This window comes from Neomonachus schauinslandi, chromosome 1 (assembly GCF_002201575.2).
Source record: "Neomonachus schauinslandi chromosome 1, ASM220157v2, whole genome shotgun sequence".
Lineage (NCBI taxonomy): Eukaryota > Metazoa > Chordata > Mammalia > Carnivora > Phocidae > Neomonachus > Neomonachus schauinslandi.
Window position 1 is genome coordinate 8,024,649 of NC_058403.1, and position 20,785 is coordinate 8,045,433.

At 38.0% G+C, this 20,785-nt stretch overlaps 1 protein-coding gene across 7 annotated transcripts in view; it reads right to left on the reverse strand.

Annotated features, from left to right (window-relative positions):
* Positions 1–20,785, reverse strand: part of TTC3 (tetratricopeptide repeat domain 3) — a 119,278-nt gene that overhangs the window by 28,773 nt on the left and 69,720 nt on the right. For 6 of the 7 annotated variants that reach the window (XM_021678063.2, XM_021678061.2, XM_021678062.2 and 3 more), the window contains 9 exons: positions 19,720–20,046; positions 17,140–17,391; positions 14,289–14,335; positions 13,272–13,328; positions 12,677–12,750; positions 10,831–10,995; positions 4,457–5,522; positions 3,022–3,087; positions 2,722–2,871 (listed from right to left, as the gene is read on the reverse strand). In XM_021678063.2, the coding sequence (XP_021533738.2) occupies positions 2,722–2,871; positions 3,022–3,087; positions 4,457–5,522; positions 10,831–10,995; positions 12,677–12,750; positions 13,272–13,328; positions 14,289–14,335; positions 17,140–17,391; positions 19,720–20,046 (2,204 nt within the window). Of the gene's footprint in view, positions 1–2,721; positions 2,872–3,021; positions 3,088–4,456; positions 5,523–10,830; positions 10,996–12,676; positions 12,751–13,271; positions 13,329–14,288; positions 14,336–16,824; positions 16,879–17,139; positions 17,392–19,719; positions 20,047–20,785 lie in introns of all 7 variants that reach the window. The other variant, XM_044919404.1, reaches the window with a different exon arrangement.

Consider the following 20,785-nt stretch of genomic DNA (forward strand, 5'->3'; position numbering starts at 1 on the left):
ATATTCTCCTCTGACAAAACAGATAACTGGCCTAATTGTCTATTAAGGCCATTCCTAGCCCATAATAATGAAACCCCATTAGCTATATAAAATAGCTAGCTCAGATTTTTATTGATGCTTTTATGTGCTAAGCACTCTTTAACTGCTTTGTAAACAATTTTTCTCAGGAGGGGTATGTGTCATTTTAAGTGGGACAATTCTTCCTTCTACTATACTTAGTATCTCTGGATAACCCCACCCACCCTTGTCCAACCATCGCTGTGAGTCCTCACAAACCTATGAAGTAGAGATTATATTACTAATGAGGAAACTGAGGGTAGAAGAGATTGAGTAAACTAAGGCCACAAAGGTATTGGATGGTAGTGCTGGAGTTCAACCTAGGCAGCCTGACCAAGGCCTGGGCTTGCCTATCTCTTCTCTACAGTATGAAAGGGTATTGTATCTAATACATTCATTATGTAGTATCAAGCTATTTTCAAGTAAAAGTATTAGCTGATAACCTCAGGGACTAGAGAGCAAAGGCCAGGGAAAGATCAATAAAAGCCAAAAATTTTTTTATGTTTATAAGATTCCTCCACAAGCTAATTATGAACATAATCATGATTAAAAAGAAATGGCCACAGCTACATCTCATCTGCTCCTGTGTGGACAACCACCTAAAAACTCAGATGAGCAACTTATCGTGATAGGAAATGGGTCTACAATTTATATGGGAAGTCTAACAACCCAACAGGTCTGAAATTTGGGGACTAAATAATGGCTATTTTAAAAAACAGACTGACTACAATCTTAAGAACCACCACCTAAAAGCAGACCCAGAGCCTCAGTGAAGGTAAAAAAAAAAAAAAAGTGCATCAGAAGGCCAGTCCCAGTCAGAGCTGTGGCTCCCTAGCAGCCCCCTTCCCTGGGTGCCTGATTAACTGCGAATTTCCTGATCAAGTGTACAAAGATGCCTTGATAAACTGCACAAATACAGGACCCAGTCAGACCAGCAGTTTATAAAGCTGGACAAGCCTCTGCCAGAGAGAAAGAAATCTCACTCATCAGATGCCCACTTTCAGTGGCAGTCTGAAAATCTGCTCTCCTCACTTAATGGGGTGGCCATAGGCATTCTTATATGGGTTTAGTAAAACTGAATTTTACTGAGGCAGTAGAAAGTTTATAAAAATATTTTATTTTGTTAAGCCCTCCAGGCAGCTTATTCAAATTAGTGTTCTATGAGTCACCGTGCAGAGTTTTATTTTTGCTCATTTTCTCCTCTCCCAATTAGGAAAATCTCATTCAACCAGGCAACTGACCAGAAGAAAGTTTGGTTCCTTCTAATTCCTCTCATCCTTCAAATCTCCCCAGTCCCATCCCAAGTGAAAACAGGTTATAACAGGAATGCTATAACTATTATAATAGAAATGTAGTAACAGTTAACCTTTACAAACTGACCCTTTTCTGCCGGGTGTACTTAAATCTCAATAAATGTTATTTCCTGATGAAGGTCCCACCTAAGCAAATTTTCTTCTATTTAATATGGTACCCCAGCTACTGATCCAGACTTCTGGAACAAATTCTTCCATTTTTCGTTTTTAACTTAAGTGTAGTTGACATGCAATGTTGTATTAGTTTCAGGTATACAAGACAGTGAATCAACAATCCTGTATGTTAGACAATGCTTTACCAGAGTAAGTGTAAATCCTTCCTTCCTTAAATTAACATCCCTTTGTTACATCTGTACAGAAGACCTCAGTTTTAAAAAAGAAACACACTGGGGCGCCTGGGTGGCTCAGTTGGTTAAGCGACTGCCTTCGGCTCAGGTCATGATCCTGGAGTCCCTGGATCGAGTCCCGCATCGGGCTCCCTGCTCAGCGGGGGGTCTGCTTCTCCCTCTGACCCTCTTCCCTCTTGTGCTCTCATTCTCTCTCTCAAATAAATAAATAAAATCTTTAAAAAAAAAAAAAGAAACACACTATGATTCCCTTACATCTATAATTCCATTTCCCTACCAATTCAATCTGGCCTTGCCACTCATTAGTATTACTCCAATAGCCAGTTACATGTAACTGTAATCCATCTTAGTTAACGGAGCTCAAGATCAATAGACTCAAACAAGATGGTCTAAGTGATTTTACAGATCTAATGTGCCTAAAGCTCCATGTGTTATTCTTACACTTCCTTAACAGTAAGATGAAGACAGTAGTAGGAATAGTAGTAACAGTGGGAGGCAATTCTTACAGAGCCCCTATTATCCACCAGGCAGTTTTAAGTACTTTACAAGTATTAATCTAATCCCAAGAAATGGGAGCTATTATCACCCAAATTTTCCAAATAAGAAACTAAAGCACAAAGAAGTTAGCTAACTTGCCCCGGATGAGAACTAGTATGGGACTCAGCTTACATCTGAACCTAGTCGGTCTGACCCCAAGACTCACACTATGAACCACTAATGCTATACTGCCTCTCAATATAAACAAGGATTAACGCAAAATTTAGTCACCAGAAAACAGGTTTAGTTAATGAAACAAACGGAACTATAAATAAATGAAAACCCAGATTCACAGCCCTTTTCTTAAATGGCAACATGTAGAGGTTCTAAAACTGCAAAAACACTGCCACTTTAATATGTCATAGAGAAATTTAAATAGGCATTATTAAGAAAAAAATCCTTTGTTCAGCCAACAATGCTCCTGATCATGCCACATGCTACTACAGAGAAGTTTCAGAGAGGATTACCTTGTTTTCTTCTAAGTTCCTTTTCAACTTTTCTTCCAGGTCCCTGGTCTCTTCTGAGCCCTCGAGTTTTCTCTGCTCATAATTTTCGCATGCCTCCTTAAGCTGCTCTTGTAAAACCTGGTACTCCTTCTCAATCTGTAAAATATCTCCCTAAAGGTAAATTATAAAATTATCTATTAAAAATAGTTTAAAATGCCTATTCTGGTCTCGTTCTGAACAGCCTCTTAAAATAAACAGAGGAGAATAAAAGGCAGATGAAAATTTACAAGGGAAACGTCATGATAATTCATTCTGACTCACCTGTTGTGCCTCAAAAGGATCATATGGCTCAGTATTGACTTCTTGATGTCTTATATTCCAAGACACCTTTGGGGCAAAACAAACACTTAAATTTATCTCAACTGCTCTAGTAAAATAAATCCATCATGTAATGACATTCTTAAGGCACGCCCACCAATTTTTTCAAGGTTTTTTTTTGACAATTTTAATAATGTTGTATGCTTTCTACAAATACTTGTATTAGGAAAGAGCTATCATACAGAATTAGTAAAAATAAAAATGACTTTGGTTCGTTATTCTTAAATTTTTTTTTTTTAAGATTTTATTTGAGAGAGACAGTGAGAGAGAGAGCGAGAGAGAGCACAAGTGAGAGAGCACGAGCAGGGGGAGGAGCACGAGCAGAAGGAGGCTCCCTGCTGAGCAGGGAGCCCAACGCGGGGCTCCGTCCCAGGACCCTGGGATCCTGACCTGAGCCGAAGGCAGACGCTCAACCGGCTGAGCCACCCAGGTGCCCCTTAAAATGTTCTTTCAAAGCTTTCTTAGAAGACAGAAAATATAATGAGGAGGGGGATAATCCAACAAGGAGTTAATGAATTCAAATCCTATAGAGTGAACTATGGGAGAACATCAATTTATTCTATGCTTGTTAGGAACTTTTATTCGCATCTCTCATTTCTCTCCACCTGTTATTTTGTTTTGTTTTTAACTCTCCCATTCCTCCCCTATTTTGGTAGGAGAAACTGGTCACACATATAGCCCAGACTCTGCTTTTTTGGGCTGCCTGTGCAAAAAGCACTTTTCCCTTCATTCTCCATACAGTAAGTCTTGTGGGGCAAGCACCCCAAGATGGGAGGCTTCCTGGGTCCAGCACTTCTATAACTGGGTGGGTGAGCTGGTGCTTCAATGTTGGGCTTCAATGCTAGGACATCCAAGTACTACAGAAACAAACCACATCATCCTTATGGCACCATTATTAATTATTAAGGTGATGTTTTGGCTCCATCTGCTGATTCCTCTATCTTATTTCTCAACTGGTACAAAACTTGGCTAGGGAAGAAGTGTATTATTTACTAGACCCAAAAATTCTTTCTGGATTACCTATCATGCCCTACAAAAGGGTTCATATATTTTTTTTTTTTTAAAGATTTTTATTTATTTATTCATGAGAGACAGAGGCAGAGGGAGAAGCAGGCTCCCAAGGAGCAAAGAGCCCGATGTGGGACTCGATCCCAGGACCCTGGGATCATGACCTGAGCCGAAGGCAGACGCTTAGCCATCTGAGCCACCCAGGCGCCCAAAAGGGTTCATATTTTTAAAAACATTTCCAGGCAAAAGATTTCATAACCATTATAAAGTCAATTATTTAAAAGAATTTTAGTAAATATAATGGCAATGAAAGAGGAGAAGGAAAATTTAACTTCAGTATTAAGATGACTTTTTTCTATTTAAGTCTTACCTGTATGGCAACCACTTGTGTATGTGGAATATTTGTTATTTCATCGGTATTTCCTGGATTTACTTCCCACTTGTTGGCAGAATTTCCACAGTGACCATCATATCTGTTCGACTCACTAAGGGCTGTATCAGCACCGTCTGTGCTGCACTGTGTCTTTACTGATACTTCCAGAGAGTCCTGAAGGATCTGTGTTTTCGGGACAATCTGGTTACCAAGGGCATTCTCAGCATTCAAACGATGACCCTCAAAATACACAGCAGCACTTTCACCAGGTCCGTCACTGGCTATAACAGATGGTACCACCGGCACTGATCTTTGCAGCTGATACTCAGAAGAAACGCTGGCCAGAGATGTATAAATGTTAGTGTACTGGGGCAAACTCGGTAACACATTTATATATGTTGGTGGTGTCTGGGTAATGTCAAACCCCCGAAAGGGGAGGTATGTACAGTATCCTGTGACCAAATGGGGTTGAGTCCAGTAGGTTGGTTTCACATCCTCAGAAGCTGGTTTGGGAGAATTAGAGGACACTCCCTTGTGACCTGCATCCTCGGATACTGGTTTGGGAGGATCAGAAGAGACCTCTTTGGGTTTCTCATTCTCCGAAACTGATCTAGAAGAATTATCAGACACTGGTTTTGGCTTCACAGCCTCACAGGTTGGTTTGGGAGAATTCGCAGCTATAGGTTTGGGCTTCACATCCTCAGAAGATGCTGCTGAAGATAAATCAGACACTGGTTTGGATTTTACATCTGGTTTAAATTCCCTAGCGGATGGATTCAGTGGTAGTTTAACTCGTAAATACTCCCCTGTTTTTGAAATTTCTTCCACTTTTGTCTTAATGTTTTTCTTCTTTCTCTTCTTCTTGAGCCGCAATGCAACTTTCTTCAATGCAATACAGTTGTCAATCACAACAAAACGAGGACATCCCAGGAGAAAAGATTTCAAACCTCCAGCTTTTTCTAGTATCTGTCGAGTTTCTTCTGGGAAGAATTCATATTCTTCAGAGAACATTTTATTACTCATGTCCAACGGACCATGCTCCTCCAACAACTGAGAGAAATAACTTGGAAAAAAAATTATGTTTACATGTGATAAGGAAGTACTTATACATGTTCATTTGAAAAAAATATATTCCCCAAAATTCTCCCAAAGCAAAATACTATTTCAATTCCAACTGATCTCAACAGCTCCCCAACACATTATATTCATATTAAATCTGACAAAAGCTAACTGCAATGAATGATACTCTAAAAGCAAAATTTTGTTTACCCCTTGGAAAATAATCGTTAAAAATTTTTTTTTAAAAGACAGAAAGGGATTAAAAAGTTATTTTATAAATTTCAATTACATAATTACATAATCTATTTTAAAAGTAATGAAAAGAAAATTTATTATACAAGAATATCAGTAACAAGAATGTCAAATGAGAAGACATCAAATTTCACTAAAATCCTATGGAATTTGCCTCTAGTAATCTTAACATTTTTCTGTTTAAGAATAGGCAATGATTTAGAGGTACTGAAATTAATCCCGTCTGATCAATAAACCAATACATTACAGGATCAGACACAGAGTAATGGGGCGATCCCTTAATCTACTTCCAATTCTGGATTGGGGCTCCCTCCAGTTCTGGGGCTATTTTTTTTCCCATTCTTGTGTCAGCCTCAAAGAGCCTTACTCTTCTATTCGAATTTGGTATACAGTCTGTAACGGTGGCATTAACTATCAAGAAAGACACGTAACACACACCACCAAAGAGATTTGCTTTTTCAAGAGCAAATATCTCCAAAGGGACTTTCTTAGTAAATTAACACTAACCAGAAAGACAATTTATTTAGGGGAAGGTAAAAATAACACTTCTTTGAAGCAAAAGAAACCTCTTTATGTACAGATGCTGCTAGAGATAAAGGCATACGACTATTTTTGCAAATGATTATCCTCTATTCAAAGTAACTGATACTCTGAAGGCTGAAGACGAAATGCCACTACTTTTCGTCAGCAATGCTGCTCTAAATACTTAGTGTTTTTTGATGACTACTTTCCTCTTAGAATAATCTCTACAACTGAAACTCCCCAATACATATTGTTTTTGCAAGATGACAGGTTAGATTTGTTTTCACTTTAAGATTCCCATCAAACTTCATTTTTATTTTTTTAAGATTTTATTTATTTATTTTAAAAAGAGAGAGAGAGCGCACGCACATGCAAGAGTGCACTCGAGGGGAGAGGCAGAGGGAGAGGGAGAGAAATCCTCAAGGAGACTCTCCGAGGATACGGGGCTCAATCTCAGGACTCTGAGATCATGACCTAAGCTGAAATCAAGAGTTGGCTGCTTAACCAACTGAGCCACGCAGGTGCCCCTCAAACTTCATTTTTAATGAGAAATCTCTAAAAGCAGAAGGGTTTGAAGGAGAGTAAGGTAAAAAAAAAAAATCACTGTAGTCTCAGAAACAGTAACTCTTGTTGAGGATTTTGGCTGATTGATGTAACTTCGGCTCTACCATCTCTCTGAAGAGAGATACCCTTCCATTTGGTGTTTAGCTGCCATTAAGCAACAGCAGAATAATTCACGAATGGTGTATGTGTATTTACTTTTTGCTCTCCATGATGAATATTAAAGAGAATCACTGAAAAACAAAGCTTTCCCACCTGGATTAAAACACTTAAATCCAAAATGGGATAACTAAAAAACAGAGTCCACATTCAAAGAAACCACTCTAATTCAGCAATGGGCTTTTCTTTTTTTGTTTGTTTTTAAAGATTTTTTTTTTTTTTTTAATTTATTTGACAGAGAGAGAGAGAGCACAAGTAGGCAGAGCGGCAGGCAGAGGGAGAGGGAGAAGCAGGCTCCCCGCTGAGCAGGGAGCCTGACGCGGGGCTCCATCCCAGGACGCTGGGATCATGACCTAAGCTGAAGGCAGACACTTAACCGACTGAGCCACCCAGGCACCCCAGCAATGAGCTTTTCAGTAGCTAGCAATGTAAATGATAGGGCAGATCTGTGATGACTACCAAGCAACTAATAAAAGTCATATTCTTGAAGAGTCAAGGATATGAAAAAATGCTCACTATGCATTTTGAGTGAAAAAGGTTATGACAAAGCTGAGTGTATAGTAAAATCACAGTTTATAAATTTTAAAACCTATGTTTTACACATCTATCTATATTTTAAAAGCCTGAAAGGATATACACCAAAAATTAACTCTGGTTAAATCTGGGTGATAGAATTATTCATAATTTTTATTTTTCCTTTATTTAAAAAAATTCCATAGTAATTTATATTATTAATTTTACAATCAGAAAAAATTTTTTCAAAGAATTAGAGCCTCCACATTTTTTCCACTGGCTAAGTAGCAATGAATTTTTCAAACACTGAAGCAGAACAAAATTTAACACGGGTCCCTAGCCCAAAGGGACCAAACCTTTATAACCATATTATGAGTAAAATTTTTATAGTCACTATTATTTGAAATGCAACACAAAATGAACTTTAACTCTATTTATACATCTTTTCTAGCCTTGAAAAATCATCTCTGTAAGATAAACAGTGGATCCAAAATAGCATAAATATGAATTCTTAATAATCCAGTGTTTTACAGGGGTTAGAATCCATCCATCAATGCACACTCAACAGTGGTATTGATGTGGCTATTTAGCAGACATGAATGAAAGAGGTCAAAGCTCTAATGAAAGATGCTAGATAAGAACTGAAATGGTGAGGCTGACTCAGCTTCTGTCAAGTTACACAAGATGCATCTCCCCTCTCATCATCGCCTCCTCTCGTTCAAAGTCTCAGACTCTGCACTTCAGGACCAGAGGCAAAAACGAGGCACCCTGCACATGACAGGAGTTTAAAAAAAAAAAAAAAAGGCTACTTATATCAGAGATATTAATAGTTCTTATGTAATGTATGTATGTACATATATCTTCATAATTGGATGATGACTGTTAGTGTCCGAAATGGTCATGGCTGGCCATCCCCACCCCAGTCTTGTAGCTGTGGTCCTTTGAAAAAGTCACTGTTTTGTACAAGTTCATGATTCTTATTTCAGAGTAATTTTATTTGCAATACACTGTGACCCGACCTATGATCAATTTAGCTCTCCTGCTACCTGCAAGCTGCATGAAAGCTGCAATCTTCCACAGGCCTTAACCGCAAGTGGTTAATAAATGCTGGCCGACTAATTAACACCACTAATGAGGTGTTAGGAAAAGCTAAATGCAGAATACTACCCACTGAAATTTAATTTGCTTCAAATATCTAAAATCATAAAATACTAGAACTAGAAGGGCATTAGGTCAATTAAACTCCAATCAGTCTAATCACCTACTTCATGGTGAAATACTTAAGATAAAGTTAACAGCAGTTATCCCAATATTCTTGATTCCTTGTCTAGTAATTTTTCTACTCTACACTCCTGTCATAAAGAAAATTGAGTGGCTTCATTTTTCTTTCTTTTATCCACTGGCCACTAAAATAAATCTTTTTTTTTCTTTTCAAAGTTTTTGTTTATTTATTCATTTAAGTAATTTCTACACGCAATATGGGGCTTGAACTCACAACCCCGAGATCAAGAGTCACACGCTCCTCTGATTGAACCAGCCAGGAGCCCCCAAAAGAAATCATTAAGGCCATCATCACATGTCTACTTTTGAAAATTCAAAGAAACAACTGTTTCTGAGGTGAAACTTCCTGCAACTTCATGACTTTAAGTTCTATCTCGAAATACAACTCAGCCTATTTTTTTTCCTCATGAAGTTGTTTAATTTCCTCCCACTTATAATAGTAATAAATTCTTTAAGAAGCAAGGTCCTCAAAACAACACAGTTCAGCTTCAGTTTTGGATGCCTGAAGCAAAGCCTACCATATTTTATGAAATACTAGTGTAGTTTTATAGCCGTTTCCATATGGTCATCCAGGAAAGTTCTCTGGAAATACGATTTGCTCAGCATTTCAACTCTAAAGAAAAACCATGAAGAGGGACCTATGAGCATAACTAGACTGAAAAGGAATAATGCAACTGGGGAAAACAGAAGGAATGACTAAATTATGGATGTGTGACAGGTTTTCTGCGAGAATAGTTAGCTTCTAAATTAATTTTTTACTGCAGGTCTTAGCCCTCAATTTCTCTTAAGGAAGGTAGCAATACCTTAATAATACCAAGCTCAAAACGGTTAACTGCTTCCTAGATTTTCCTGAACTCTTTACTCCATTATTTTATCCACCCCACTCAGACTTATTAACTTGTCACTGGATTTATGAGATGCTAAACATCCGCATCCATCAACAAAGGAACAGTAAGATCAAATAATCACCAAATAATCAATAACTACTCTTTGTCAAATGTGTAACTCCACCCTTATCCATGAGAGATACGTTCCAAGACTGCTAGGGATGCCTGAAACCACAGATAGTACAGAACTCTATATATACTGTTTTGTTCCTACGCATACATACCTATGATAAAGTTTAAGTTATAAATTAGGTGCAATAAGAAATTAATAGCAGTAACTAATAATAAAATAGAACAGTTACAATATACTGTAATGAAAGTTATGTGAATGTGGTCTCTCTCTCAAAATATCTTATTGCACTGCACTTGCCCTTCTTGTGATGATGGGAGATGATAAAATGCCTACACGATGAGATGAAGTGAGGTGAGAGACGTAGGCACTGTGAGGTAATGTTAGGCTACTAATGACCTTTTGACAATATGTCAGAAGGAGGACCATCGGCTTCTAGACCATGATTGACGGCAGGTAAGTGAAACCTGGGAAAGCAAAACTAAGGATAAAGGAAGAGTACTGTATGCCTTGGAATTCATGATAAAAGATTATGGCTGGGCGGGGGGGCGCCTGGATGGCTCAGTCCGTTAGGTGTCCAACTCTTGGTTTCGGCTCAGGTCATGACCTCACGGGTCATGAGATTGAACCCAGCGTCCGGTTCCACGCTCAGCTTGAAGATTCTCTCCCTCAGCCCCTCCCCCTACCCATGCACATGTGTGTGTATGTCTCTTTCTCTCTCTCTCAAATAAATATATCTTTAAAAAAAAAGATTATGGCTGGAAACTTTATAGGTCCTGTCAGCATACACCAGGTCAGTTTTAGAAATAGAAAATATCTGTATTAAGCAGCTCAAACTGACAAAACCACTAATAATCATAAATCATTAGGATTCTAAATTTAATAGTTAAAAACACTCAGTTAACTCTGTGTAATACCTGACAAAAGCTGTAAAAATACTTTTCTTCCCCAGGTTTGTGAGCCAATGAATGATTCCTTTAATAAGCACAATCGACACAAACAACTTGCGATCTTTAACTGGCAGCATCAGTATAAAATAATACTTGTAGGCATGTTAAACTACTTACTCATACAGAGTTGAACACTTTTGTTTTGGGTTAATGTCCCACAGCTTCTTATTACGGACAACATATTCACTACTGTGCTGCTCATAGATAGCTTCAAATTCTTCTACATCTTGTCGAAGGTGGTCAGGTACCACAAATGGGCCTGCAGAATTTGAATTGCGTCTGCTGATAAAAAAACAATTTTGTGAATCATAAACTTGTGAGGTGACCCAGATAATATTTAAATTGAAATAAATGTAAAGATAGTAACATATTACTCAGCTTTACAATGCAAAAAAACACTACCAGAGAATTAAATGTAGAAAAGTTACCCTTCCACAATTATACATCTTCGCCTGACCACTGAGTAAGCACTTTTAATTAAGTACCTACCCTTGCTCCCAAGAGCAAATTTTTTGAAACTCCTGGTTTTAAAAGTATCAATGTTACATTAATTGTAACTTGTTAAAGAGAAAAATGAAGGATTTTATTATAAAAAGATTTTTTTTTTCTAAAATATAAGATTCTAGCATTTGTAAAAAGATGTGGTAGTTTCAGTGTGAGTTCTAAAACCAGATTCCTGGGTTATATTCCTTGGCTCTGCTATTTACAAGCTTCAGGTTCTTGGGCACATCACTCAACTATACCATTCAACTATACTGTGCATGAGTAGCCTCCTTATCTGTAAAATGGACATAATAACAGTACTTACCTCTTAAAGTGGAAGACTGGATTCAATGAGTTTATAGATGTAAAGCTAATGGAATAGCACGTGGTACCATAAGTGTTATCTAAGTATAGGCTATTACTATTTTTTTTTTTTAAAGATTTTTTTTATTTATTTATTTGAGAGAGAGAATGAGAGACAGAGAGCACGAGAGGGAAGAGGGTCAGAGGGAGAAGCAGACTCCCCGCTGAGCAGGGAGCCCGATGTGGGACTCGACCCCGGGACTCCAGGATCATGACCTGAGCCGAAGGCAGTCGCTTAACCAACTGAGCCACCCAGGCGCCCCTAGGCTATTACTATTTTAACTTAAAATAATTCCTCCACTTAAAGAATCCATGAAAATGACTGTGGGAAAGCAGCTGTTATGAAAACTCCTTTAAGAAATGTGAAAAAAAAATTGTAGGCTTCTAGTCCATCAAGGAATATGACATAAAAAGGTCACTGCTACTCACTACTTTTACTTCTTCTTATGTCTGTTTCCTGAAAACTCAGTTTCAACAACCAGACACAACTGAAAATTGCTCACATCTAAGGTTAAACCGCAACATCAGGGGTGCCTGGGTGGCTCAGATGGTTAAGCATCTGCCTTCGGCTCAGGTCATGATCCCAGGGTCCTGGGATCGAGCCCTGCGTCAGGCTCCCTGCTCAGCAGAGTCTGCTTCTCCCTCTCCCTCTGCCTCTCCCCCTGCTTGTGCTCTCTCTCTCAAATGAATAAATAAAATCTTAAAAAAAACAAAACAAAACAAAAAATACATCATATACAGCTTCCGAAACGTCTTCCTCAATCCTACTATAGCAAACATTCTAGTGATTATCCATAGGTCATTCTTTTCACTGAACATTTTAAGGACTATTTTCTAGGATTTTCCCAAGTATCTTGCACATAGTAAGCTCCCAAACTGATCTAATAAATGTCATTAGCCCAGTGATCTTAATGTAGTGATCTTAATTCTTAATGCAGACAAGCCATGCTATAAATTCAACCAAGATGGATCACACCAGCTTGTCATAACAGAGGCACATCTTTTGACAGTGAAGTTAGGGAAATAAAACACAAGTTTAATTTACGTTAAATTAACACCACTTGCTGAGTTAATACACTTGAGTTAAAAGGAAGCAAAAAATTTTAATTGTACTTACTTATGGTCTTCACCTGAAGTGACAGTCTCATTATTTGTTGTTACTGAAGCTGTTCCAGACCCCACTAACATAGGCTATTTAAAAGACAGAAAAATGAAAATGATTTTCCACCTTAAGATTCCATGAAAAAATTAGCATTAAAACTGATGAACGCTTATATAAATACGCATGCAAACTGCCAATATATGACTCACCTAAATTTTTCTTGTGTATAGGAACACATAGTAATAAAAGTTCAACAGCCATAAATATGCCCAAATTAAATGCTCCAAAAAAATTTTAAATGTCAAAGATAAAAAGACAAATTTTAGTGGAACTTACAAACAGCTGCTCTCATGCTCCTCCTCCTCTAATATTTGTTCCCTGTCTCAACTCCTGCCCTCCTGAGCCCCCACATATATGACAGCCAAGGAGAACCCACCGTAAGATAAACAGGACCCTATTTATCTCATTGGATTGGAGCAAATTTTAGATTAAATCTTAAAAAAAAAAAGAAGTCTTTCTCTACAAAATGCTTCAAAATATCCCCCCAAATTGGTTAATTCTAATTTATATATTCAATTACTTTATACAAGAATTGATACAGAAAATGTACCTTTGAATCTTTTGGCTTCTTTTTCTTGCCTTTATTTTTTATCTTAGCAGAATTAAACTGGAAAAATGGAGGGGAAAAAACAATGAAAACTCAACTAACAGAATTACGAAGCTCAAAATAAAAATATCATACTTGTTTTAGCCACAAGTTGAATATATGTAACAAAAATAACAAAAATGCTCAACAAATGTAACATTTAGTATGTTAGCCCTAGTGTTATGATTTATAACAGAAAGTAAGAGAAAGCTCAATTTTGACTATGTTATAACTAAAATTGCTCCAACATTTTAAACTCATTTGTAAGAAGGTTTATGTTATTTCAAGCAATTAATCAGTCTTTTAGAGTAATTCCAGTTATATGCTACTAGCGTTCTAATGACATTCCTTTTACTAAGCTAAACTAGACACTCTACACCTGGCCAAACTCTGGGGTCACAGTGGACTTAAAAGACATTTAACTTCCCATGGGTGTGTTATCTGTGTTTCCATATTTAGCTGGGCAGTATTTAACAGCAGATTAAGACAAAATTTCAAGTACAGATGACCTGATCCTAAAAATTAGTAAATAAGCATCTTTCTGTCTGAAAACTGCCACAACCTACTAAGAAAAACTCTGGGATTATTTTAACTTAAACTCAGTTTGGAGCCATTCAAAACAAAGTCTCTTTATTTTCCTTACAGAGCAAAACATTAAAATTTTAATCATTACAGATAACTTTTCATTTTTATGCCAGGAGATGACTCAACAACTCCTTCCCTATTTCTGAGATTAACATTTATTAGTTGCAAAACTTTATGGACACTGCCTAATTTAAGCCTCCAAGTTTGCTGTCACTCTAATTCTAAGAGGAAGATTGGTATTAACTGTCTAATAAATTAGCATAAATCAGCCAGAAATCCTCCAGATTTGGTTCTAGAATGCCACTGTGATGTAAATAAACACTGGCCTGGGTACTCCTCTCTTCCTTTGGCTAACACAGATTAGCACACTACAGTTAAAGTGATCAAGTAACTTACCGGCACATCGCCACTGTCTTGTTTCCTTAATACAGTACAGCGGCTGTCTGTAGGAAAATACCAATGATTTGTGAGAAAATGAAAATTTTGCACTGCCAAACAACACATTAAGCCTTAAAGAGAACCACCCCAGATACTACTATCATCCACTATGTTCTAGTCCTTATTTAACTTTGACACAAATTATTTTAAGAAACCAAGAGCAAAAAGGCCAAATAAATGGAAACCAATCACAAAGAACCACAAAATGTGAATCCAATACAGCATGATTTGAGTGTTTTCTGGGGGTCAACTCTATGCTAGGTGCCAGGAAGACAGAAATGCAGAGAATAGTCCCTGCCACAGATAAGCTGTGTTCTAAACTTGTATTGTGCAAAATACACTAACAGGTAAATACTTGTAACCCAGTGTGCTAAGTGCCTCAACAAAGATAATGGAAACAAAACTGATGGAATGATAAAGTTTTCAAGGATAAAGGCCCAAGGAGAGGTCAGGGAGGACTTGGAGGTGGGGAGGCAATATTAAAGTGAGACTTGAAATAAACAAGCAAAGGAGTAAGACATGGTGGGAGGAAATGTCTGAGCAAAGACACAAGGCAGGAAAGCACAAGGAAGGTTTGGGCACTTTCAAGAAATGAGATGTATATACAGAGGGCAGATGGGGAGAGTGATGATAAACCCAGACAGATGATGTGAATTTAATATGTCGGCAAAATGAAGTGTTTAACAAAATCGTTACAGAATCAGATGTTCTAGAAGAGTCACTAGTGGCAATGTAAGAGGAAGATCTGGATGGGAAGGTCTAGAGGCACAGAGACCAGTTTGGAGGCTACCAGGATGGTCTAATCACGGAGAGATTACTAAGGCTCTGACGTAGGGAAGTGGAGATGGACAGGAAAGGACAGATCAAAGATAAAGCTTACTGGACCAGTGACAAACTAAACACGGGGTAGTAGGAAAAAGGAAGAACTGAGACTAATTTCAGGGTTTCCTGCTTAGATACAAGATATACAACAATGTTACTAAGAATAATTTAGGAAAAACAGATCTCTAGGGATATAATAAGTGGGTTCAGCCACACTGCTCTTAAGGGGCCTGTTAGCTGTCTACAAAGAAATACAGGAAAAGAGTATACAGAGTTCAGGAGAGAGGCTGGAACTCCAAATTATCATAGCATTGGTGACTTTATTGAATACTTTTATTTACAAGACCAGTGGATTCTGAAAAGTTTTAAGAAATATAATCATCCCTTTAAATGAAAAGAGATAAAACTGAAAATATCTGGGATAAGAGTGAGAAGCAGAGCTATTAAAGGGGAAAATCTGTTGGGATGGCTGGTCATTTGGCTGGTGGCTTCAGACTATGACTAAAAGCAGAGGAACAGTCAGCCAGATGGACTGCATAGTTGGGGTACAAAAAAATGCACACTAAGAGGGTGGCCTTTTTAGTTATTTTGTTGTGTGATCCAAGCATCAGGTTTTATAAGCTCAGTTGCCAGATAGCATTGTATTACCAGCAGCAGCAAACTGATGGCAATAAATTCAGGCTATCAAGTAGCATGTTGCCTCCAGTCACGAAGCTGTGTCCTGGAAAAATAAAGCCATCTTATATTTGAAAGTGCTCCTTCCTAAGAACCACAACAAAAGCAGGCTTCTTAGTTCCTTTTACATATGAACTTTGTAATGTGTGATACTTTTGTACAAGGCCAGACCTTTTAATGTGCCCTTTAAAAAAAAAAGCATGAAATTTAAAAGTCTAACTCCTGACAGTCCGTAAAGCAGGTGCTGAGGAATGCTGAGGGAAAAGGGGGGAGGGGTATCATAAGACACACACTAAGTACCAAAGAGAAGAAGTTAAAATCAGTTTAGAATCTAAGAATATTAGAATTCTGAAGCAAAATGGGACCACACAGACCATTGGCTCCAAATCCTATAACTTCAATGATGAAGAAACTAAGATCCAAGAGAAGCTAAGGAATTAACTGCTAGTCACCCTATCGTGCTAAACTGGGACTCCATGCTGCTACCCAAACAGGTGACCCAACTCCTCTCAACCCCATGTCTCTAAGTCTGATGTCCACCAATCCGACTACATCCATGTTCACAGCTCGGACTCTAGCCCTGCACCAAGTCTTCATCTTCCCCAGGAAGAACACAAGTGCTTGATCCTCCATTCGAACCGCCAGCACTCTTTCTGGTCCTCTCTTACTGAGCTTATGTCCATATTAGTTATTTGTATATTCATCTTATTCCATTTTCCACAATATAAGGTCCTTGAGGGCAGGGACTAGCATAAGCATTTCTGAGTTCCTGGCTAACACCCAGCTCGGGCAGGGGCCTTAAAGCAGTAGTAAAAACTAATGAACTGAATTAGGGCAGAAGCTGGGCCACAGCTACTTTTCCCGATTCCCCAGTCTAAGTTTTCCCACCCCAATCTAAGTTTTCCCACTACAACAGCTGTGCTATTTCTAGATTCTGCAAATATCACCTCCTCTGCAGGGCGATGTTTTCTTGAAGGTTACAATTTAAACCATTTACTGATAAATTCTGTCCATTTAATATGCAACCTTTGCCATGATACTGTCAATGTATCTAAGATGAGAACAGCATGGTGTGTAGTGTAACACACCCATCTGAGCACCCCTACAACACTTAGCTCAACAGAGTAAAAACATTTTAGTACATCAAAACAAAACAAAAAACCACTCTTCTTAATCACTTACTTGCCCAAATAAGCAGGTGTACCATAATAATTCTCACTATTTTGCCAAGTATTAAATAAGCTAGGTCCTTCACAGATTTGTTTTCCCCCTCAGCCCAGATATAATATAAATTGAAACTCAGCTCACACACCCATTATGTCAAAGAACTCATCTAGAGCATTATGCAGTGCGGGGAACTTGTCTCTGTGCTCTTCTAGCAGCCATATTAAACACCGCGCTTCCTTCAGTGATGTTGGCTCACAGAAGTAATCAAGTTGCTTTCCTTCTATAGAGGCTAGTTTATGACCATATTTCTCATTCCAGAGAAAAGTCATGATGCTAAAATCAAGCTCCTTAAGAGACGCTCCATAACGAGAAAAAAAAGGTCCTGTGGCATCTAAACCTATAAAAAAAACAAAACCCAAATCAGAAAAAGGGAAAATCATATACCATAAAATCACATTCAATTTTACATCTCTGAAAGCAGTTCGGTTATAGTTTGCCAACATTTTCAGTGAAAACACATATCTGATTACAAACTTGTTCGAGCTATTTTGCATTTTAGGAATACCACTTAATGATATGCTAATTACAACAGTTCTTATCTATTAGTTGAATAAGGTGGGCCAAAGGCTTCTTACATAATAGCTCATATATTATAAGCTTCTATGGTCATTTTTATTAGACTTTGGCAATGAAAACAAGGCATTAAATTCCTGTAAAAATATAACAACTCTTTTACTAATTCAAAAAGATTTTCATTCTAATCAGTACAAACCAGCAAGATTTTAGTGCTTTTCTACATATATTCCATAGTAACAAGAATATGCAAATGCTTCCCAAGAGCCTTTACAACAGGAAAGGGGTAAACAAACCCCCCAACACCTCCATTAATGACTCCTTTCCCTCCTCCAAAAATCAGGATGGTCACTATTCCCACTTTTATTCCACCTTCTAAAAAATCAGAAAAAGAAGTGGCTGCAACCTCACAGCACTGTTCTGAAGGGATGGTGAGCCCCTACCCTTACTAACACAGCTACCAAAGGCAAAGACTAGTTCTGGTCCATCTTCCCACCCACATCGAATACAGCACAATCGCCTCTTATGTCAGCCATAGTTTCTCAGTCAGCACATGAAGCAGACTGCTGAGTCAAAATTACCCTGGATGGCTGTTTCCTCCAGATGAAACAGTTACCTTGCAGAGGTCCTGCTGCATGAAAAATGTGCTCATTGAAGGGAAGGCAAGAGGTCAATTCTAGTATTAAAACTTTACTCTCCCCCATATCCCACATATAAACTGACCTCTCATGTTAAATATGCATATGATGTGACCCTACAGTATAGACTTTTTGTTGAGAAGGAAGTAAAATTCCAGGAATGGGAAATTACTGGCCTCTAATAAATAAATATGAGCTATACATCAGGGATATAGTATAATCTTACTAATTAACATGCTTGAAGTCATTTTAGAACTTTTTAAAAATAAAAACCTCAACTTTAAATAGTATCTATATACTTATTAAAATGCCTTTAATCTTCAGAATAAATGTGAATTATATCAAAAGGACACATTAACATTTCCATCAGTGAGCTATAACACTCAAATGCTACAGTACACTAAAAGAACAGTGGCCGGCACTCTTGCCCACATAAGCATAACCAGAAAGCTTCCTTCTCCTGAATCTATCTTCCAAAGCAGATTAAAGTTAAAAATAACATTATAATTTACTTACTTGATTGTTAATAGATGCAAATGACAACCTTATCACCTAAGAGTGATTTTCTGGGACCAGAAACCCATGCAGACCTATGCTCAAAGCAGCAACACTTAGCTATCAACTATGCTGAGCTTCCTGCCATCTTCCTTTGTTTCTACGGACAGAAATTTATCAATATATTCTCTGAAACTCTAGAATTCTAAGAGCTCCATGTCCCTAAAAATTCCAACAGGTGGGGGTGACTTGCAGAGGTGTGGCAGTCTCACCCTTTGGACTGCTCCGCTGTAGCTCCCACTGGCCTTGTATCCAACAGCTGCCAACTGAATCATCCACTATCTGAGGCCAGTTACCACCACAGTCACCAAGATAAACAGTGCCCTGGTACGTACCCAGAGAAATCTCAATCTAGTATTAGACCACAACTCTATCTGCAGCTGCTTTCTGCAGTCCCTGCATGGCCTTGGGCAAAGAGCCTCCTTCGGGGGAGGGCAGGGTCTTCTTCCACCAAATTAGGAAAATCAGGAACAGTAGCAGAGTTTTATAATCATGAGATTCAACCTCAGCGTATTTTTCTCATAATCCTTAGATACAGATTTGCCTTCAGTGATCCTAAGCAATTAGTTCCATTCACTCATCCTCTAAATTTTCCAAGGAATCTGACTACAGAATTGCACAATCCCAGAGGGCACTCAGACAGCCACCTCCAGGGGGCGCTATTGACCCATGACCTGCCTAGGATTCACTTCGTTTACACATTTACAAATAGTTTAGCAAAATACAGGACTGGATTTTCTGACTAAACTTTCTTGTGTTTACACCTTTTGAAAGTGTACTGTAACCTATCTATAAAATAACCTAAATTGTGAGTTGGGAGGAAACAGTACTTTTAACCATACAAATCTGTAGTCCTACATTTTAAAAAATCATAAATGATGACAGAAAAACGAAAAAGGGATCAGAGGCCGATGTCCACCCTTCCTACTAAGCCGCAGCTCTAGAGCTCAGTGGCATACCGAAGCTGTTAAGTTTCTGGATCCAGGCGGCTAATTTTGGCTCCACTTCTTTAAGCTCGCTCAAAACATGCAGAAATATCCTGGTCTTTACTCTATTCTTTTCTTGAATCAAGTGACGAATGACATAGTCCACTGCTTCATTTAGAAAATTTCTGCTAGAAAAACAGGTTGTGTAGTCTTCTGTGCTTAAAACCTTCCAAGAAAGCAATTCTTTGAGAAGCTTGGAAGTGTTCAGAATACCAGATTTTATCTTGTCAGCATACTGCTTTATGCACTGCAGAATTCTGTCATCAAGGAACTGGCAACTCTGAACATTGTCTACAGTTTCTAAGGACAAATAAAAGTGGTTAGCTAAAGTGAGCAATGGACCAATTTGCAAAGATATAAACTGAGAAAGAAATAATAGAACATTACATAAAAATATAAAATATGGTTCAGATGGATTCTTAATGTTTTAAATAAACTCAAGAAATTTTAAATTTGGAATATACTTAACAATACCTTTCAAAAGATATGAAAGTTCACATTAAATCAAATATATCAAAAATACCTTATCTCCTTCACTCTATACCACTCATGTAACATCTAAAAACTTAGTTCCTCTAAAATAAAGTTCAACAATCCTAACCCAGCCTCATCCCTACCCCTAAACTTTATTTTTTTTTAAAGATTTTATTTATTTATTTAAGAGGGAGAGAATAAGAGAGACAGCATTAGAGGGGGGAGGGTCAGAGGGAGAAGCAGACTCCCTGCTGAGCAGGGAGCCTGATGTGGGACTCGATCCTGGGACTCCAGGATCATGACCTGAGCCGAAGGCAGTTGCTTAACCAACTGAGCCACCCAGACGCCCTACTACCTATACCTCATATTCAGTAACTATGTTTAATCATTAAGAACGCAAAGGGTTTTTTTTCTGGAGTTGAAAGGATCATTTAGTTATGAATTCAATTAATATTTGCTAGGTATTGTTATGTTACTCATCTTATTGTTGGATCCTAAACCACAGGATCCCATGGAGTTAATTCCAAGCTGGAAAATCACTCACAAGTTCATCTTCCCAACCCAG